Source organism: Tupaia chinensis, unplaced genomic scaffold (genome assembly GCF_000334495.1).
Source record: "Tupaia chinensis unplaced genomic scaffold, TupChi_1.0 Scaffold000037_3, whole genome shotgun sequence".
NCBI classification, from domain to species: domain Eukaryota; kingdom Metazoa; phylum Chordata; class Mammalia; order Scandentia; family Tupaiidae; genus Tupaia; species Tupaia belangeri.
The window spans coordinates 2,349,049-2,372,027 of NW_006159486.1; the positions used below are offsets into that span (position 1 = coordinate 2,349,049).

Below are 22,979 nucleotides of genomic sequence, written 5' to 3' on the forward strand. Positions count from 1 at the left end.
CCTGATTCTTTCTCAGAGTATCCATTTCTTCCTTCATATCCTGGAAGGACTTCCTAATTTCCTGCAGTTCATTGTCTTTTCTCTTCCAGTTCACAGAATTTGGTCACCATGAATGTTCGAAACTCTTTGTCTGTCATTTTGGTAACGTCCTCCATATTTACAAGACATGGAGGAGCATTTTCCTTTGTTGGAAACATATTTCCTTGTTTATTCTGACCTGAGGCTCTTTTTCTACCTCTAGCTATTGGAAGATGTATTCCCTTTGAAAACCTCTTAGGGGAATGTTTCTCCCACTAGGAGTAGGAGTGTTTCTTTTTGGTCAGGAATAGATGTTTGCCGAAGCCTCTCTTCTGTTGTTTATACCAATGAGATCTCAAGAGAGGAACTCTACTGAGGTGTCTAAAAAGCAGTAATTCCGTTCTCACAGGTTGATCAGTACAAGGTAGGATCCCAGAGACACTTGCGTTACTAGGGAATTTCAGATGTGTGGTTCAAGACCTGTCTAGTCCCTCTGTCAGGGTAAGAAGTGCAGAGGAGAGGATAATATGAAATGAAATGAAAGACAACAGAGAGAGATAAAAAGTCACGTTCTGCACGTTAGCGGGGTGCGCGATTTTGCCAGAGACTTCTAGTTGGTCCTGTTGCCTGTGGCCTGGAAGGACAGTCTGTGAAGAGAGGCAGAGCTAGGAATTAGCAATAGAATAGGTGGGCTCCAAGGGGAAAAAAAGGGGAAAAAAAAAGCCACAGAAAATTTCTATCTACCTACCAAGGAGGTGGAGTCGGACTGGGGAGACTGGAAGTGGGGTGGGGGTCAGAGATGACCCTCCCTCAGAGTCCCTTGCTGACCAGAGGCTTCTAGTTGAATCTATTGCCTGGGGCCTGGAAGGACAGTCAAGGAGGTAGAGTTGGGCTGGGGAGCGACAATGCTTTATTCTTCATTGTTATCACTGTTTCCTCAAACTCATTTGCAAAATTAATTATATTGATAATATCAGATAGTAAACAAAAAACTTTTTAGTGTTAAAGATTTTTAAGGTTATTGACCCAAATGGTTTTATTCATATATTTTACAAACCGCATATATTAAGGAAAATATATGCACGAAAGCTCTATAATGGGGCCAACAGGTAGCGTGGAGATAAAGTGCTGGATCCCACATGGCCGACTGCGCAGTTTGAGTCCTGTACCTCATGGCTTGAAAATCAGGCTTAGTGTATTTGCATGTATGCCCAAGAATCTGAGAGGAGAATGGAGAAGGGTGGGCCAGCAGGTGGCGTAATGGTTAAGGTGCTGAACTCCCGCACGGCTGATAGTGGTTTCACTTGAAACTCACGTCAGGTACATGTGCACTTATGCCCAAAATCCCAGGAGGATATTGGCGCAAGAGGGGATTGTAGCATGCCCATTCCCCTTGGAGGTAATGTCTCACTTTTCCTCTCACTTTCTCTCTGTCTCTCTGGCAAGTGCACATGCTGTGTAACAAAGCTAAAACAAACCTTTGTGATGAATGTATAAAGTGTAAAATTTATATATGTTTCTTTGGGCAAGTTGTATTTTCTATTCTTTGCTTTTAAAAGCTTACTTGATAATTATATTTAATTGAACAATAAGTTTTAGTTGCTGTTTTGACAAATTAGAATGTATAAGACTATGTCACAATTACTGGCCAATTGATTGTGGTACTTTTAAGTAAATACTTGGAAGCCAACTCTCCAGAAGTGTCTGCAACTGATGAGATTTTTGACATCCACATGTTTTTTGGTTTTGTTTTGTTTTGTTTTAGATTTTTTCCTAGACTAGAGAGGGAGAGACGGAAAGTGAAAAATTACCCTCCCCCGGGGAGGAGAGCTATACTGCGATCTCTTCTTATCCATTCTCCTCTTGGGACTTTGGGCATGCATGCACATGCACATGTTTTTCAAGCTGCTAGGTCCAGGCCTCAAACAGTGGTGTTGTCTATGTGCGATCCACCACCTTAACCACCACACCACCTGCTGACTGCACTCTCTGTGTTATCTGGCACTGTGCTGCGGTTGCATAACAGAGCTACAGTTGATCCTTTTTATTTGGGAATCCCATATTTGCAAACCCACCTACTTGCTAAGTTTGCTTCTAACTCCAAAATCAATAGACAGTGCATTTTGTGACTACACACAGACATGATCAAAGCAGGGGGCATGTTTCTAGCTGAGGTTGAATAAGGCCACACTGTGATGTTCATGACCCAGGAGCAGTGATTCAGTATTCACTGATTCAGTATTTGTGGCCACAGAGAGAATAATTACAGTGAACATGGGAATTGACTATATTTGAGATAAAGAGTATGGTCTAGGCATTGGTCTAGTATGAATTTTTAAACAGGCTATAGCTCTGGTAATGTGGCCTGATGAGATCTGGGTAGTAAAGGATAACTCTAGACAGAAGAAAGTCTTTGGCTTATAGGAAATGTAAATTTTCTAAAGGGGCAAATATTTTAATTCTATGATAATATATTTTTTTAACCTTAACTTTATTTATTTATTTTAATTTGTCCAGAGAGAGAGCAAGCAAGCCACCAGGTCTGAGACTTGAACCGCAGTTGGCCATGTGGGAGTCTAGTGTCCTTAGCCACTATACCTGCTGGTCCCTGTATTATAATATCTTAATAAAGTAGTATGTTCTCACAGAAGATATTTTCAGTATGTTGTTATCATTTAGAACTGGATTTTAAAGTGTGGGTTAAAATAAAATTTAAATCCATAATCTAAAAAAAAGTATTTTTTTCTATAAAACTATATTACTGTTTTTTTTTTTAATTAAAACATTTTAAGATTTTAATGTTACAGGGTGCTTCTATTCACTGGAGAGAGACAGAGAAAGGGGAAGTGAGAAAGTGCCCCCCAGGAAGGATGGTCACACTATAATCCCTTCCCCTCCATTCCATGGGGATTTGGTTACACACATGGCACACACCGGTATGGTTTTCAAGCCACTAGGTCCAGGACTTGAACCACACTGCCAGTCATGTGGGATCTAGCTCCCTTAACCTTCACGCCATTTGCTGGCCCCAATTAAAATTAAAAAAATAAATAAATAACTTTATTACTTGGCCTTTACCTATCTGTTGTTTAAAAGCAGAATATATCCCTGGCCAGCTCTGGGGCAGCAGAACAGTCATGTGCTGCACAAGAGAAGCTGCGCCCCATAAAATGTCTTTGGCTTAAATCCACTTGTCTGGTCAACCTGAAACATGCCAGGCACACATTCAAGTAGGACTAGAGAAAGGGGGTGACAGTGTGACCCCCCACCTCAAGAAGAGTGCTCTTCTCTTTTTTATTATTTCATGCATATGCTCTATCAAGAACAAATTTTTGAAAACACACATAGAAATGGAATAAATTTTGGCCTATATACCAGGTGAGAAGTTTATTTTACCCTTCCCTGTAGTGTGATTAACTCTGCTCCAGTACCTAGGAAACAAATGAAGGAGGCACTTCACCTGGCATGGAGCAGAGGGACTAGCAGTTCAGCAAGTAGTCCACAGGTGGGAAGGCTATATGGCCACAGCAGGGACCTGTGCAAAAAGCCCTTTGGCACAGAGGGATATGATGTGCTCAGAAGACTAAAAGTAGTGCATATAGTGGCAACACAGGGTGTTTGTCAGAGTTCAAATTTTGAAGGGCTCTGTTTGTGTGCTATTCTAGAAAAAATTTTAAAAGTGTTATGAAAATTCAAGTACATCAAAGCCAAGAATTATGTAATGAATACCCATGTGCTCTTTACCATTTCATCATTTATTACCATTTTCCTACTCTGACTTCATCCTCCCTCTTTATCTGTAGTGTTGATGTGAGGGTGGGCAGGTAATAGACACAATATCTGCCTCCTTCCTTTGGTGTGGTAGTCCCTGTTTCAGATTTGCCTCTCCTTAGTCTTAGCTTCCTGGTTGCTCAAGCCATGCTATCTCTTCGATATGACCAGGTAGAGAGAACCTTTACTTCAGTCAAGCAAGAATCTGCTATTAGTGTGTATGCACTCATCCTTTTTATCTCTATGAGGCCCTTCGAAGGCCAGACTGTATTTGGGTGTCCTCATTGCATCAGCTTATACAAAACTTCGGGCAGAATACACATGACATATATGTGGATTAAATTTTGGGCTTCTCCCCAGGTGCTTGACATGTGTTCAACTTAAGGGCCACCCACCTATGGATATATGTATTACACATTATCTCTTCCAGTTTCTTCTAGAAAATGTTACTTTTACCCCTTCCTTTCTGGTTTTTTTTTTTGGGGGGGTGGGGTGGGGAGAGGTTTTCACTACAGGGTGCCTGCGCTCGCCAGACAGAGAGAGACATAGAGACAGAAAGCGAGAAATCACCCCCCCAGGGGGGATGGTCACGCTGCAATCCCTTCTCCCTTCTCTTCTCGGGATCTTGGGCATGCATGCGCATGCGCCCGGCGTGAGTTTTAAGCCACCGGGTCTGGGACGTGAACTGCGGTCGACTACGAGGGAGTCCAGCGACATAGCCATTACGCTAACTGCTGGTTCCCCACCCCTTCCTTTCCGAACAGCAGGTTTAAAAAGTTTGTTAGAAGTCTTTTTTTTTTTAATAGTAGTTTGTATATTTAATGTTTCAAATAAGACACTAAAATATTTGGAACCGATACATTTAGAAAGTAAGGATTGCAGGTTATTGAGGGATCAGATGATGAATCTGACTTTTGCTTCTGTTTCCTCTCCAGGGCCTACTTTCTTTCCTGAGTGCTCCACTCATAGGTGCTCTGTCTGATGTGTGGGGGAGGAAGCCTTTTCTCCTGGTAACCGTCTTCTTCACCTGCTTCCCAATCCCACTGATGAGAGTCAGTTCGTGGTGAGTGACTAGGCCCTTTTCCACTTTGACCATTGGTCTTGAGTCCCATGTGAACAATGCTCACACCTGTAGAGCATGTTTTATACCTCCCAGCAGTGATACCTGCTTTCATTTGATTTCTTAAACAAAATTTTGGTATTATTTCTGGTAATACTGAGAGCCAGTTTGGGCAGTTGCTGTCACGCCCATGTTATAAATGAGGAATTGAAGACGTTCCAGAATTAAGTCTAAGAGAAGTTACTGAGGTGAAGAAATAGAAATAAAGATGTCTCTAAGGGGAGATACTGTTGCCATGGTGTCAGTTGAAGGGGTTCAATCTGGTACTGGGCTAACATCCATCTCACCTCTGGACTCCGCTGATTTTCCAGATATGCTATGTACCGGACCGTGCTGCTTATGGTGGCACTAGAGAGGGGGCACTGAGTTGTTGGGTATGAAGTGATGATATTTTGACCCTTATTTCTGTTGCTGAGATGGACATCCTATGTGAAAAATGTGCTTAAATATAATATGTAAGTTTTGTTTTGGTTTTAAATGCTATGAATAGATTTTCTGTTTAGGCTAATATGAAAATATTTTTCTTTGATTATATGATAGGAGTTATATGTCAACATTTGCTAGGTTATAAATTTGTTGAGTACCCATAATCATTATTTTCTACCCAGTGATGAATTTTTAGAAAATACTTCTTAGTATTTAGTCTTTATGCCCAAGAACATGTCATACTTCTTCAGTGAGTTCGGGCATCTTTTTTTATGTTCTTTTGGTAGCTTAATTTTTTTTAATTATTATTGTTTTGCTGTAGGGTAGCTTCACTTGTCCAGGAGAGAGAGAGAGAGTGAAACAAAAAGGGAAAGTAATAAAGCACCCCTCAAGGGGTATGGCCATACCATAGTCCTTTCTCCTCCATTCTGCTCTTGGAATTTTGGCCACAAATGTAAAAGTGTCCAGCATATTTTTAAGCTTGTGGGTCCAGAACTGTAATGTTATTGTTGGCCTTGTAGGATTCAGTTGCCTTAACCCACCATGCCAACAGCTGGCTCCTAGGTGCTTAATATTTTATAACAGGCTATGTACCGGGCCGTGCTGCTTATGGTGGCACTGGAGAGGGGTCACTGAGCTGTTGGGTATGAAGTGTAAAAGAATAGACTTTACCACCTGAAACTACTGCTTCAAGTTCAGATCAGGCAAGGAATAAACCTCATAACAACCAACCAGACCAAAGAAGAGTACACTTAAGTTGAAGACACAACACTTGATCTGAAACAAGAAGTTTGTGCCTACTCAACAGCTTTGAAAGAACACTTCCCAACACTCCTAGTAGTCTTTGTTTTCTTCAGTGCCGTACTGTGAGATTGCCCGGTGCAGGTGCATTGAGGGAAGCCATGCCCTAAACCCATCTCCTAGACTCCCAAAATACTCAGACAAGAAGCCATTTTAAAACTGAGGTGTGTTCTGGTGTGTTCAGGGAAACCCTCCTCTAAACCCATCTCCTGGACTCTCAAAATATTGAGACAAGAAGCCATTTTAAAGCTGAGGTGTGTCCTGGTGTGTTCAGGGAAGCCCTGCTCTAAACCCATCTCCTAGACTCCCAAAATACTCAGACAACAAACCATTTTAAAGCTGAGGTGTGTCCTGGTGTGTTCAGGGAAGCCCTGCTCTAAACCCATCTCCTAGATTCCCAAAATATTCAGACAAATACTGTGGAGGAAAGATTTTGTCACAGAATGACCAGAAACAACCGCAGAGGCACAAGAAACATGAGAAAGTAAGAAAATATCTCTTCCCTTAAGGGAAAAGAGCAATGCCTCATCATCTACAGATAGTACAGTAGAATTCATGGAAATGTCTGATAAAGACATCAGAATATTCAAATTGACAAAACTAAATGAGATGCAAGAGCTGAAAGATAATGAACTCCAGAAGATGCTAAAGAAAAGAGACAACAGGTTCCTGGAGGTGTTGAAGTTCTTTCATGATCTAAAAGAGGAAATACACACCATTAAAGAGAATTAAATGGAGCTATTAGAGATGAAGGCTGCCCCTTCAGGAAATCAAAACATCCCTCAAACGTATTAAAAGCATAGTCCAGAAGAAAATCAAATCTCGGATGTTGAAAGCAAAAACCTCTGAGCTAGAAAAAATGACCAAAAATACTGAGAAAATAACCCCCCAAAATGAGAATACTATATGAGAAATACTAGACAGCATTAAGCACCCAAACATTCAGATAATTGGTATACTAGAAAGTGAGGAAACTAATAAGGGCATTGATAATCTATTCCATGAAATCTTGGAAGAAAACTTTCCAAATCTAAAGAGGCATTCAAATATCCAGACCCAAGGTATACAAAGGACCCCTAATAGAATCGACCCAAAAAGATCTTCTCCAAGGCACATCATAGCCAGACTGGTCGAATCTACAGACAAAGACAAGATACTAAAATTGGCAAGAGAGAAATGTCAGTTTACTTATAAAGGTTATTCTATCAGGTTAACCTCAGACTTTTCATCAGAAACAATGTGAGCAAGGGAAGAATGGGAAAATATATTCAAAGTGGTAAGTGAAAAATAGTTTCAACAAAGAATACCATACCCAGCAAGATAAACTCAGATAAACAAGACCTGAAAGAATTTGCCAGAAGTAAACCCACTCTTCAAGAAGTTCTGAAAGGAGTGCTCAACCAGTAAAATTAAAGATACATACAGAAATAAGAGAACAAAAGGCAACCAGGAAAACAACCAATTTAATGCTAGGAACAAGAAATATCAATAACAATGTAGAATGTTAACTTCCAGGATTTAAATGGAACAATTAGACCACAGCAACACTGCATATTCAACAGAAGATTGAACATAAGACTGAACTGGCGAAATAGAATTTTATGACTTTTGAGTAAAACATTACTGATTTTTTTTTAACTATTCTTTATTTCCCCAGTTTAAACAGTTTACTTTCTTTTGAGTTGTTGATAGTTTCAGCAATATGTTAAAATATTTTTATTTGTTTCTTTAAATGGAAACAAACTTTTCTTCCTTCCTGACCCCTCTGGAATTGGAAAATATTTGGGAATATTCTTACTTTGTGGCAGAAGGTTTATTTGAATAAGTTCAATAATGTGTATTCCATTGATTCAGAAACTGGAAATACTCATTATTGGACAGGGCTTTGACCAGAAGGTCATATCTGAAGATTAATCAGAAAACTATGGAACTAAGGTGAATCTCAAGTAAGCTAACAGAAAGTCTTAGAAAGATAGCCTGGAATTATAAATAGTTCTGCCTGGCAGAGAGAATTAGAGAAGATATATGAAAAATGTATAACAAAATAACCTGGACTTTTCCAGCCCAGCATTTTGATCAGTAGAGAGAGATTACAAAAGAGCAACCACACCAGAGGATTATTTTGAGAAAGACTTCGAAGGAAGAAAGAGACTGATCTTTGCTAGCTGATGATATATCACAGAATACTTGGGCAGGGCTAAATTGAGAAGGTTTATGTGTAACTAGTGTGCTGGGCATTTGCTTTTCAACAATTTGAGTAGTGATATTTGAGTAGAAAATATTTTCTCAAAAATATTTAAAACCATACTGTTTCTGTTGTTATAGAGTCACAAACAAAATTATACAAAATTATAAGAAATATTTTGAACATTGTCTTTAAAATTCAGTATTTTGAAATTTTGAAAGTTGTTTATTAACTATCAAGAACTATGGAGTATGAGTTAAATTTTTTTGATATGTAAAGTAAATGATTGCGGAAACATGCAAAAATAAATTTAAAAAATGAAAAAAATAAAAGATTCTATCAAAAAAAAAAAGAGAGAGAGAGAGAGAGAAAGAGAGAGATTGCCCAGTGCAGCAGCAGTTGTATTCTTTATTAGCTTGGTAGACCATTTTCTCTCTCTCTTTTTCGGTTTTTAAATACTCGCAACTTTCATCCTTTGAAACGTGTGCTGAAAGAGAAAAATCAGCAAATACTACTGAACGTGCAATATTTGATTATCACGAGAGATGAGCTTTGAGCCAAACCTTCTCCGTAACAATGGACACAGTGGGTACCTCAGTGGTACTTCAGCAGCACCCTGTGAAACTGGGGTTATTGAAAAACTATTAACCTTTCGCGGATTTATTCAATGTTCAGAACGTCAAGCTAGACTTTTCTTCAGCTGTTCACAGTGTAATGGCAACGTACAGGACTTAAAAGTAGGAGATGATGTTGAGTTTAAAGTATCGTCTCACCAGTGGACTGGAAAACCAATTGCTATTAAACCCGTGAAGATAAAACCAGAAATCCTCTGCCAACGGAAAAAAAAACCCAACTGTAAAATTAATAGTTAATAATTAATGCGGTTTATTTCCAAGCCAACTGTGAGTGACCTAGGCCTGGAGAAGAGGCATATGTGCCTTTTCTCGGGGTGATCATGTACAGGGGTTCCTTTTCATTTTTTCTGAGATTGACAGACAACATTTAGTGAAGAGATTTTCCGTTGGTCTGGCCCAAAAAGGCGGGACATGTAGAAGTGGGGGCTTGTAGGTTATAGGTGGGTTCCGCAATTCTTTGATGGTGATTGGAAGGGAAGATCTGTGTCTTGGGAAGAGATTAGTTAAAGAAAGGCTTAATCTACATCTCAAAGAAAAGAGAAGTTCTGTGTCTTGGGAAGAGAAAAGCACAAGAATATACTGTAATTGGTTGAAATATACATCTCAAAGATACCATGCCAGGGACAGGAGGTAGGAAGAATCCTGTTAATAGAAAATAAATGGTCTGTTAATGTTTGTGGGCATGACTTCCCCAGTCCCCCCCCCCCTTTTTTTTTTTTTTAGGGGTTGTTTTTTTTTTGTTTTTTTTTTTTTTTTTTTTTTTTTTTTTTTTTTTGTGTCCCAGACAGAGACAGAGAGACAGAAAGTGAGAAATCACCCCCCAGGGGGGATGGCCACGCCACAATCCCTTCTCCTCCATTCTCCTCTTGGGATCTTGGGCACACATGCACACATGCCCGGTGTGAGTTTAAGCCACCGAGTCCAGGACTCGAACCGTGGTCGACTACATGGGAGTCCAGTGACATAGCCATTACGCCAACTGCTGGTCCCCCCAGTCCCCTTTTGAAAAGATTTTGGAAAAATAGGAAAAGTAGTCAGACTTCTGTGCACACCTCCCTGAAGAAAGAATGAATGGACAAGAAGTATTTTTTCTGACTTATACTCCTGAAGATGTCAAAGGGAATGTTCAGCTGGAAATAGGAGATAAACTTTGTCATTGATAACAAACATACTGGTGCTGTAAGTGCTTGGAACATTATGCTATTAAAAAAGAAACAAGCCCTCTGTCACAGAGTAGTTTGTGTCATAAAGGAGGCGTTTGGCTTTATTGAAAGAGGTGATATAAAAGAAATATTCTTTCACTATAGTGAATTTAAGGGTGACCTTGAAGCCTTACAGTCTAGAGATGATGTTGAATTCACAATCAAGGACAGAAATGGTAAAGAAGTTGCAACAGATGTCAGACTATCGCCTCAAGGAACTGTCATTTTTGAAGATATCAGCATTAAACATTTTGAAGGAACTAACCAAAGTTATCCCAAAAGCTCCCAGTTAAAATCAGAATGATTCATTGCCAGAACACATCAAAGTTGACTTTGTGATTCCTAAGGAACTTCCTTTTGGAGACAGACACAAATTCCAAGGTGACCTTACTGGAAGGCGACCATGTTAGGTTTAATATTTCAACGGACTGACATGACAAATTAGAACGAGCAGCCCACATAGAAGTTCTAACAAATACATTTCAATTCACTAATGAAACCAGAGAAATGAGTGTGATTGCTGCCATGAGAGATGGTTTTGGTTTCATCAAGTGTGTAGATCATGATCCTTGTATGTTCTTCCACTTCAGTCAAATTCTAAGTTTACTGTGGTTCCTGATATGTTCTCTGCCCAAAGAAATGCAATTAGGATTAAAACACTTCCCAAGGGCACAGTGTCATTCTATTCTCATTCAGATTATTGTTTTCTGGGCACTGTAGAAAAAGAAGCCACTTTTTCCAATCCTAAAACTAGCCCAAATAAAGGCAAAGAGAAGGAGGCCGAGGATGGCATTATTGCTTATGATGATTGTGGGGTGCAACTTACTATCACTTTTCAAGCCAAGGATGTGGAAGGAGCAACTCCTCCTCAAATAGGAAATAAGGTTGAATTCAGTATTAGTGATAAACAGAGGCCCAGACAGCAGATTGCAACTTGTGTGCGACTTTTAGGTTGTCAAGTACAGCTTGTCCAAAGGCAGGGGTAACCAAATCAGTACTGAAAAAGTGAACAAAACACACCCAGTGATTGGCATTACTGAGGAAGCTGATCCCACCATCTACTCTGGTAAAGTCATTCGCCCGCTGAGAAATGTTGATCTCACACAGACTGAGTACCAAGGAATGATTGAGATTGTGTAGGAGGGGGAATATGAAAGGTGAGGTCTATCCATTCGGCATAGTTGGGATGGCCAACAGAGGGGATTACCTGCAGAAAGGGGAGAGTGTCTAGTTCCAGCTGTGTGTCCTAGGCCAGAAAGCACAGACTATGGCCTGTAACATCACACCCCTGTGTTGGGCCACAGTGGAGTGTGTGAAAGATTAGTTTGACTTCTGGGACCAGCAGTTAGTGTAATGGCTATGTCGCTGGACTCCCATGTAGTCGACCATGGTTCGCATCCTGGACCAGGTGGCTTAAAACTCATGCCGGGCACATGTGCATGTGTGCCCAAGATACCGAGAGGAGAATGGAGGAGAAGGGATTGCGGCCTGACCACCCCCACTGGGGGTGATTTCTCGCTTTCTGTCTCTCTGTCTCTCTCTGTCTGTCTGGCGAGCGCACGCATCCTATAGCGAAAACCTCTCCAAAAAAAGAGATTAGTTTGGCTTCATTAACTATGAAGTAGGAGATAAGCAAGAAGCTCTTTTTTCATGTGAAAGAAGTTCAAGACGGCATTGAGCTATAGGCAGGAGATGAGGTAGAGTTCTCAGTAATTCTTAATCAGCACACTGGCAAGTGCATCGCCTGTAAGGTTTGGCTAGTCTACAAGGGCCCCAAGGCTGTTGCAGCATCTCGATCTGATGGTTGGTCAGTTACTTGAAAAACATCACCAGCCAGTGCTCCTCACCTAATGGTTCTTCATCAGCCAAGGGACCAGATAACTCAGTGGGTTCTGGTGCAGAAAGAAAGATCCGCCAAGCTGATGTCATTGACTAACCAATCCACAAAACACATCATTAATCCACTATGATCAAGCTGGGGGGATTCTGGTGAAGTGTTCTGAATATATCCCTCTTCATCCCTCCCAAAATCTCGAATACTTATTCTATTGAGTTATTACACCAGTTTTAACACCTTCCTCGTGTTATATTTAAAAAAAAAAAAATAAATGTAAGAAAACCAAAAAAATATATTTATAACAGCTTTTTCTTTAGATCTTGTGCATTTCTTTTAAAGTTTTATTTCTGTAAATTTTATCCTTTTTGTTTCACTTGGGAAGGGGCTTTAAAATGTTAATGGAAAGGGCCAGCAAGTACATAGTAGTTAAGGTGCTAGACTACTATATGGCTGACCGTGGTTCGAGTTCTGGACCCGGTGACTTCAAGCTCACATCGGGCGTGTGTGCATGAATGCCCAAAATCCTGAGAGCAGAGTGGAGGAGAAGGGATTGCCATGTGGCCATCGCTACTTAGGGGGTGATTTCTCACTTTCTCTCTCTGTCTCTTCAGTAAGTACCTATGACCCTATGGCCAAAATCTGTCTAAACAAATAAGCAAAGTTCATGTAAAATGCATATTATGAAAAACTATACTGGATTTCAATAATTTTTGCATCCAAATAAAATTGTACTGTAATTCCTTTTTTTTTCTTGTACATTTTGAACTCTCTTTGTAATACAAAAATGGGCTTTCCTAGTTTGAGTTGGCTTTCTATGTATATTAGTGTCATCTGTAAATAATTTTCCCCTTTTCCTTCCAGTTTTATACTGCTCACTGCTTTTGCTAATTCTATTGACTAATGAATAATGTTAAATAAAAGTGATATTGTGGGCTTATCTTCTTGTATGTAGACCATGTTGTAATGTTTCATCATTAAGCATTAGGTCTTTGGGATTGAAAAATACTCATTTCCAAGCTATCTAGAGCTTTTCTTTCTTTCTTTCTTTCTTTCTTTCTTTCTTTCTTTCTTTCTTTTTAAGTTTTGTTATAGGATGCATATGCTAAAGAAAGAGAGTGAGAGATAAAGTGAGAAATTACCCTTCAGGAGGCATGGCCACACAGCAATCCTTTCTCCAATCTCCCCTTGGGATTTTGGGAATGCGTACACATGCGCCCAGAGTGATTTTTCAGGCCATTGGGTCTGGTACTCAAACTGCAAAATTGGTCATGTGAAATCCAAGTACCTTAACCTTCAGGCCACTAGCTGGCCCAAGCTGCTGCTGCCTTTTTTTCTTTTTTTTTTTTGACAATTGATGTCAATTATTAGATGACCTTTTACTATCAATAGAGGAAGGCTATTAGCTTTTTTCTCTTAGAGCTACAAATATGATTGTATCATGGATTTTCTAATATTGAAACGTTTTATATCCTAGGGTAAAACCCACTTTTCATTTTGTGAGATTCTGTTTTTTAACCTTTTAGTTTTTTTTAAAGTATGTATATGATAGAAATTTTTCATCCTAATTATGTTAATATTTTTGTTATACCTTCTTTTTTTACATAGATCTTTTAAATTATTGAATGTCTTTCTTAGCTAACACTAGGAAATTTGAACTTTTTAATCTGTTGGCTACCTTTAAGACTAACGTTTGCTTAATTCCCATATTCTTTTTATTAATTAATTAATTATTTTATTTTTTAAAATTTGCTGTAGAGCATATGAACTCACCAAAGGGAGACAGATTAAGAGAAAGTGAGAAAGCAGGCTGCCAGGGCCAGGACTCAAACTGCAATAGGCCATATGGAAATTCAGTACCTCAACTACCATGCCACCTTCTGGCCCCCTCATATTCTATCTTCTCTTTTTTCTTCTGATGAAGTTTTTAGACTACATGTACTGACTGCCTTTGAACAATAACAAAATAAGTATGTTTCCAGTTCTTCCTCTCCATCTTTAATTTTATTTTTCTATATATACATAAGTATACGTTTCTGTTTACTTATTTATCGACTTATAATCTTTACATAATATCTAGTTTTCTGGGCACTGTCCCTAGTTTTAAAAGTGTGCATACACTGTCTCACCTGGGTAATGAAATGATCTTTCCACAGGTGGTACTTTGCGATGATCTCTGTGTCTGGTGTCTTTTCGGTCACATTCTCTGTGATATTTGCCTATGTAGCTGATGTCACACAGGAGCAGGAGCGAAGCACTGCTTATGGATGGGTAAGATGACCAACATTCTATTGAAAATTCACTGGAAAGTGAGATGTAACGTAAGTGGTAAATACTGATTTATATAGAGAGGAAATCTAAAGTAAATGAAATAAAAAGGGTTCTTATCAAAGTTAAAAATTGCAAAATAGACATTCGTTAGTAATTTATTCTCTGATTTAGGAGTCAAAAGATTAGTAGTAATGTGTGAGTTATCAGTTACAAAATTTTCTAAAAAATTGGCTTGATTTGTTTATTGTTAACTGATCTCTTAAAGAGCCTTAAATAGTGAACAGGTGCTAAGACCAGAAGTTTTTGTGGCACCTACTTCACATCAGAGAGGGCTTAGAACCTGACCATGCTAATCCATCTTCTACTTTTCTCCCAGCTTCCTCCCTGTTGGGAACCGTTCAAGAAGATTGGCTGGATTGTGGGCAGTAGGGTTAGGGAGATTAGCTTGAAAGGCAGAAACCCAGGAGAAAAGTATCTCTCCTTTCCTGGATCTTCATCTTTGTTTTAAATCCTACTTCCTGGAGTAGAGTTAAGTAGTCATTCTGACTGAATGAATAACTTAGTAAGCCAGCCCCAGCAGTGGACATATGAGTAAGTCACTGTTGATCCACAAACACAATTCTTACTTCACTGACTGTAGATGTCAGTAGTTTAAAATCTTCTCTTTTAGCTATTCTTCCTCTCTGATTACTGCTTGTCCTCCTTCCCTTCCTTCCTGAAAGTCTCTTCTGTCTTGTACTATAATGGGGGCATCCCTAAAGTGCTGTGGAGGAGGACAGAGGGAGAAACAGGAAGGCCCCAGAGAAAGAAGGCAGGAGGTTCAAGGTAGGCTTGTGAGGGTTGGCCAGCAGAAAAGGGGGTAACTTTCTTCACACAATGGAAAAATACCTATTGAGGTGCTCTTTTCCCTGAAGTTTTGTAAGGTTGTTTTTTTTTTTTTTTTTTTTTTAATTCATTGTTTTCAGCTGGGAAATTGTTGACAAAGCAGTAATGCTTCAGGAGAGATACAGTTCTGGAACCAGAAATGATGGAAATGTAATTTCCACCCCAGCTCAGCCCTCACTGTAAGATGGCAGCTGGGACTAATGCCTGCTCCCAGGGACAGTGAGAAGCCAATGAGCATGCATGTACAGGCTAAGGTGGCACTTGGCTGAGGTGTGCTCCTTGCCAGTTCCTTCATACTCACCCACATGCTAGATGTTAAGATGGCAGAAATTGGAAGGAGGAGGAAAGCTTGCAACCCACACACACGGGCAGATTTATTGCACAGGGTGTGCCAGTAGAATTGTAAGGAGCATTTCAATATCTGCTAAGGAACGATATGTAAAATATGCACGCCTTGATACTGGAACTCGCCCAGTAAACCATAGGCTGCAGGGAATCGTCACATTAATAAGTAAGCCAATACTCTCTGAGAGTTTGTTGTGGATTACCATCATGAGGTCTAAGTCCTCTCCAGTTTGAAATAGGTACACTTAGAATTTGAAGCCACCCTTTAGATTTGTTTACCAGAGTGCTCCTGAATGATAGTGGAAGAAAAGTTTAGATGATCTCAGACTAAGCAAGTGGGCTGCTTTGTTTAAAGGAAGACACAACATTTTGCATAGAGTTTCGTGGAATCAAATAATAACCCCTTAGATTCTGAAGACTATATCAGTGTTTTCTTAATATCTGAGGATCCTGCAATGCAAACGGGCTTATTTGTCGTTGATTTTAAGTCACATGAATTAGAGTATTTAAATTAATTTGTATGAGCGCTCTTTTGTTTTTAAACTAAAGTGAACGGAATTCCTTAATGCTTTCTATCATGTAGACATATAACATACAGTATGTAATATGACATATGTATGCACACACACACACACACACACGTACACTTGTGAAAAGAGTTTAAAATAATCTCCTAAGTCAGTTTTATGAGAAAATGTTTGTGATAAAATAATACTTTTTAAGTGAATTTTCAATGGGAGTGCTTTGAGTTGATTTATAGTGAATACCACTAGAGCACTTGGAATGGGCTTAGGTGAGACTACTTTGAGAAAAACAAATGCAATAGTACAGTCAAATTGTAGAACATGATTAGAAGGGTAATGACAATTAATTTATTAAGGGAATAAAATAGCAACATTAGCTCTGTCCTTGGTCATCACATTTAAGAGGCCTACTGTAAGCAGTAAGTAAAAGTAATACTTGTCTTTTAGCGTTTATGCCTGATTTTTACAGAACACCAATACTATACATTTTCTTCTCATAAAACTGGAGTTCTAAAAGTGATTTATTAGAAATTATTTATTTATGTAGTTGCATAAGTAATAAATTTTTGATAATTTCTCATTGCCCTTACCTATTTACATGTCACTGTAATTCCTAACAAATGTATGTGCTTGTTTTGATGTTCTCACATAAAGTGGGGAAACCTGAAGGGTGAGAGCTCTGTCTCTATCTGGTACATCATAGGTACTTAACAAGTGTTGAAAGAGAAACTCCTGTTCCCCAAATTAGAATTCTCTTATGTCTTTTATTTTTCTCCAGAAATATTTTTATTTGATTTTTGGCTTTTATGGTGTTTTTAATATAACACAGCAGAAACACTGTATTATATTCAGTTGGGGACTGATGAATGAGGGAAAACTATCACTGACTTCCTAAGAATTGCAGTCATAGCTAATAATTTCTGTGGTTTCTGTTAAAATCCATTAGAGGTTAAAATAACTTATGACTTGGGACCAGCAGAAGGCATAATGGTTATGTTGCTGGACTCCCACATAGACAACTGTGGTTTAAATCCTGGACCCAGCAGCTTAAAACTCACACTGGGCATGTGTGTGCACACCCAAAATCCCGAGAGGAGAATGGAAGAGAAGGGATTGAGGTGTTGCCATCCCCCCTGGGGGTTAATTTCTCTCTTTCTGTCTCTCTGTCTCTCCAGTGAGTGCATGCACTCTATAGCAAAAATCTCTCCAAAAATAAAATAACTAATGATTTGGTTTTGGCATTTAATTTAGTTACAATATGGAGATTGCCCTTTAAGCGTCCTAACATTCTGATTGTGTTCTGCAGTAAAGTATGGATCCCATAGGCTGTAGGAAGGCAGTGTGCAGTGGGTCAGTGGACTATAAGCCTTTGATGTGGCCAGCTGCTTTTGGTCTGTTCTGGACAGCAATTATGTGGTGACTAAAATCCACAGTCCTCTAAGTCTAAAAGCTTCAATCTATCTTTCAACAGATCTTTTTGTTCCTCTTTGTTACAGTTTGTTTGTTTGTAATTGCCAGAGGGCACCTACACTTGGTAGAGGGCAAGAGAAAAGGCACATTCGAGTAGTGCATGGTCATGCACGCTATACTCCTTTTCCCTCTGTTTCTCCTTCCTGTCAAGATTTGGAGTATGTTGGGACCAACAGATGGCATAATGATTATGTTGCTTTATTCCCATGCAGTCGATGACAGTTCGAGTCCTGGATCCGGGGCTTAAACTCACGCCAAGCTTGAGTGCGTGTGTGCCCAAGATCCCGAGAGGAGAATGGAGAAGGGATTGCGGCGTGGCCATCCCTCCTGGGGAGTGGTTTCTCACTTTCTGTCTCTCTTTCTGGCCAGCACATGCACCCTATACCAAAAACCTCTCTCAAAAAAAGAAAAAAAAAAGATTTTGGGTGTGCATGCATACCTGCTCAGCCTATTTCCGAAGTCACAGAGGGCAGAATTTGAACCGTAGTGGGTCATGTGGGATCCGGCTCTCAGTGCATGCCACTTAACCATTATACTATGGGGCCAGCCCTGTTAGAGTACTTTTTCTCTAAGGATATCAGGGGTTTGGTCTTACCCTTGCTCTCTCCGCTCCCAACCCTGCCATCAGTGCTGAGAATGACACCAGATGATAACGTGGTGAAGCAGTGCTGCAGTGTTTTGGTAGATGAACTGAAGCATAGTCCCTAAGTGATTTGTAGATTTTATCATTAACCCTGCAGAAATTTTTTTCATACTCTTCCCACATCCCTAATTAAAGAATATCTAAGAGTGACTATTTATGGGGAAGATTTTCACAATTTCCCCTTTTTTTTTGAGAGAGAGATTTTTTTTTCTATAGGGTATGTGCACCCACCAGGGAGACAGAAAGTGAGAAATCACCCACCGGGGGGATGGCCATGCCGCAGTCCCATATCCACCATTCTCATCTTGGGATTTGGGGCATGTGCACACACATACCTGACATGGGTTTCAAGCTGCTGGGTCCTGGACTCAAACCACAGTCAACTACATGGAAGACCAGCAGTGAAACCATTATGCCATCTGCTGGTCCCCACAATTTTTATTTCTAATAAGGTCATTCTTTTTTACTCTTGTAGCTCTCCAGGGTACGTCTAGTTAATAATTCTTAAAATAAAACTAATTTTTTTTATTCTTAATATTTGTGTGCAACACATCCTTTTTGTCTTACTAAAACTGGAGAAGGCTGGCCACAGCCATGCCCCTGTGGGCGCTGTTTGAGAGAGTGCTTTCCTGCAGGTCTCAGCCACCTTCGCGGCCAGTCTGGTCAGCAGCCCAGCCATTGGAGCCTACCTTTCGGCCAGTTATGGAGACAGCCTTGTCGTATTGGTGGCTACGGTGGTGGCTCTTCTGGACATCTGCTTCATCTTAGTGGCCGTTCCAGAATCTCTGCCCGAAAAAATGAGACCAGTTTCCTGGGGTGCTCAGATTTCTTGGAAACAAGCAGACCCTTTTGCAGTAAGTAAAAAAATAAGAAAATATTTACTTTCCTAAATATCTTTCTAAGCCAAGCAAACGAAAATAGTATGTGTTGCCTCAAGATTCCAGCAGCTGTTGATTTATTTTTTTCTCTAGTAAAAGTAGAAAAATGTAATTGCAAACAAGGGACTGAGATAGTCTGTGAACCAAAGCATATCTAGAATTGGTACTTACTTGGTCAAGCATGCTATAAGGGAAAAGAGAGATGTACAGTTAATCTCTGATAGGTTGTAGAAGGAAGTTTTTTTCACATAGTTGTTGTAAATCCTTTTTTAAAAAAATCTTTTTCTTTTTAAAAGAATTACTTATTTATTTATTTGCCTTTAGAAGTTTTTGCCTTACGGTACATGTGCTTTCCAGAGAGAAAGAGACAGTGAGAGAGAAAGTGAGAAATCACCCCTCGGTGGAGGGATGGCCACACCACAGTCCCTTCTCTTTCTGGGATCTTGGGCATGCACACACACATGCCCAGTGTGAATTTCACGCTACCGGGTCTGGGACTTGAACTGTGTTTGGTCATGTGAGAGTCCATTAATGTAACTGCTGCACCATCTACTGGTCCCAATTTTTAATTTTTAAAATTATTATTATTTTTAATTTGCTGTAGTATATGTGTGCTTACGAGAGAGAGAGAGAGAATGAATGAGAAAGCAAGCTGCCGGGTCCTGGACTCAAACCAAAATCAGCCATGTGGGAGTCCAGCACCTTAATCACCATGCCACCTGCTGCCCCCTTACACCATTTTTTAACAAAATAAGGTGGTCACTTGAAGTAGTCATTTTCATTCACTTTAATTCAAAAAGGGTAAATACATTCCATCTAACTGAAGTAGTTCTTTTCTAAGTTGTTAATATATGTCTACTTGATCAGTGACTTTGAACTTGTATTTTGTAGACTGAATAGATCCTGTTTTTGATAAATAATAAATAGGTTATTTTTTGTATGAGAGGTGTCATTGACAACTAGAAAAACTACTGAAAATAAGTATCTTATCTCTCACTCTCCCCCCTCAATTATCTGGTTTCAAATGTTTCATTAAAAAAAATAATGTGGGGACCAGTAGATGGTGTAATGGTTATGTCAGTGAACTCCCACATGTTGACCACAGTTTGATTCCCAGACCCAATGACTTAAAGCTCATGCCAGGCACATATGCTTGTGTGCTCAAGATCCTTAGAGGAGAATGGAGGGGAAAGGATTGCTGCGTGGCTGTCTTCCCTTAGGGGGTGATTGCTTGCTTTCTGTTTCTCCAGCAACTGCACGTGTCCTATAACAAAAATCTGTTAAAAAAAGTGCAGGGATTAAAGAGCCAGAGATTTTTTTTTCCCCTGTAGTTCATTTTTTAGGGAAAAATATATATAATAAGAAAAGTAACTCATTAGAAACTGTTTTCTAAAACGCCTCTCATACAGATCTGGGTACCCTTCGTATTCTGTTTGTGCTATAGTGTCAGACAGGGAAAGTGTTCTGAGGAGGAGGCAGGAGTGGACCTGTGCTAGCAGTTGGGCTTCCACCCTTCCTCTCATGTGGTGACCACTTCTCTGAAGTTGAACTACCTGGGCTTACTTTTCAGGGCAGTCATGAGGATTACAGTGAATGTGTGAAAATTAGTCTATGTCTAGTGTGTAGCAAGGTCTCAGTAGACGTCAGCTATTCTTACTGTGGATACTGTGAAGGTACAGATGAAAATCTGAAGCCCTTTCTACTTCAACAACGTAGCACCTTTTAAAGGTGCTACTGAACAATCCTGTGTATGTAAGAAGGATTCTTTAGAGGGAACTGGTCTGACCATGTGGTGAGAGAATATTTATTTGTTTACTAGGTTTATGGGCATATTGAATATTAACATTTTGAAAAATAGATTGAAAAATGTTATATTGTGAAGGAAGTGATTTTCTCTTTTTTTTAAGAGAAATTTTTGCTACACGATGCCTGCCTGGAGAGACGGTGAGAAATCGCCCCCCGGGGGGATGGCCACACCACAGTCCCTTCTTCTCCATTCTCCTCTTGGGCTCTTGGGCATGTACACACACGCCCAGCTTGAATTACAAGCCACCAGGTCTGGTACTCAAACTGCAGTTGACCGTGTGGGAGTCCAACGACATAACTGTTCTTGCATCTGCAGGTTTTGAGAAGCATATTTTCTTAAACGGTTCTCTAAGTATGTTAGTTCTTTAGGGTTAGTTCATAGGATGTTTAGTATCTGTTAGGGATGCTAACCAGTGCTATTTTAACAAAGATCCACAAGTGCATTATAAAAAAGCTATACTTGGAGCTAGCTCCTAGTGTGGAGGTTAAGGTAGTTTTTTGTTTATTTTTGGCATGGGAGATGTCATTAACAACTAGAAAAAGTACTGAGTAAAAGTATCTCATCTCTCACTCTTCCCTGTTCCCCCCCCCCATTATCTGGTTTGAAATGTTTCTGGATCCCACATAGCTGATTGCAGGTTCAAGTCCTGGACCTAGCAGCTTGAAAAACATGCCAGGAATGTGTGCCGCCATGCCCAAAATTCTGAGAGGAGAATGAAGAAGGAATTGCAGTGTGGCCTTCTGCTCTGGGGAATGATTTCTCACCTCTGTCTCCTATAAGCACACACACCCTATAGCAAAAAGAAAAAAAGAAAAAGAAAATGAAATAAATAAAAACCTGTAATATTTGAGACATAGACCAAATGAGGGCTTTTAACTTCCACAGAGAGCTGGGGAGGATTTGAGAGCTGGGGAGGATTTAATGTTAAGGTTTTCATTTCCTTTTATAATCCATTCAATTTTTATTGCACTTCTTAATAACAGATCATTAAAACCTTTTTCCAGAACATACTGACATTAGTGTCCCTTGGTTTTTATGTGTTTTTGTTCTGCTTATTCACAGTCATTGAAGAAAGTTGGAAAAGACTCCACTGTCTTACTAATCTGCATCACAGTGTTTCTTTCATACCTTCCTGAAGCTGGACAGTACTCAAGTTTTTTCCTCTATCTCAGGCAGGTGAGTAGTCAGTTCCTAAGAGCCTTTGACCATGAGGAAAAACAGAATGGGATCAGTCTGTACATATTTCGGAGAAATATCTTTAGAGGAAAAAACACATGAACTTGCTTATAGTTATAAGTAGCATGTAAACATTAATTAGCAAGCATGGGACCTGTAATGCAATGATGATTTAAAATTTAGTGAGAATTTACTGTGGAAAAATTTTCTTGTGAATTATACAGAGAGAATTATTAGCAGAAACAAGATTTTTGTTTTGTTTTTATTTTTAAGGAGTCCTTTTTTGTTTTTGTTTTGTTTTAACAGCAGTTTTAGGTTCAACAAATTGAGAGGAAGGTATGGAAATGTCCCATCTACCCCTGCTCCCATGCATATTTAGCCTCTTTCAGAGTGGTACGTTTGTTACAGCTGGTGAGCCCACATCAACACATCATCATCACTAAAAGTTCATAAGTTTATATAGGGTTCACTCTTGGTAGTCTACATTTTGTGGATTTGAACAAGTGAATAATGACATAAATCCACCATTATAGTATCGTACAGAATAGATTCACTACCCAGGCTGGTCTGTAGCTCAGTGATAAAGGGAGTCACATCCCACATAGCCAACCATGGTTCCATCTGTGGCCCTGGCAACTTGAACACATGGAGTGCCTGTGCATATATGCTCAAAATCTTGACAGGAAAGAGGATAGGAAGGAAGGGGATTGTGGTATGACCATGCCCCACTTGGGTGCATTTGTGCATTCTCTCTCACTCTCTCTCTGGGGATCACATATTACCCTCTGGCAATTAAAGAAAAGGAAAAGGAAACATTTTAAAAAAGAGTATGGGTGCAGACCCCGTTGCACAGTGATTAAGTGTGTGCATTGGAAGCCTGATTCTTTGTGGCTTGCTGGTTTGACTCCAAGCACAGCAGCTTGAGGAATTTGCCAGGTGCATGTGTGTGTGTGTGTGTGTGTGTGTGTGTGTGTGTGTATGCCAGAGA

At 39.7% G+C, this 22,979-nt stretch overlaps 1 protein-coding gene and 1 pseudogene across 1 annotated transcript in view; both read left to right on the forward strand.

The window, feature by feature from the left end:
* The window catches only part of SLC71A2 (solute carrier family 71 member 2), a gene marked incomplete at its 5' end in the record, with an annotated part of 92,126 nt that overhangs the window by 56,919 nt on the left and 12,228 nt on the right, over positions 1 to 22,979 (forward strand). Inside the window, 4 exon segments of the mRNA XM_014588617.2 lie at positions 4,725 to 4,852; positions 14,149 to 14,263; positions 18,766 to 18,984; positions 21,878 to 21,991. Of these exon segments, the coding sequence (XP_014444103.1) occupies positions 4,725 to 4,852; positions 14,149 to 14,263; positions 18,766 to 18,984; positions 21,878 to 21,991 (576 nt within the window).
* On the forward strand, positions 8,734 to 12,232 carry LOC102482564 (cold shock domain-containing protein E1-like; annotated as a pseudogene).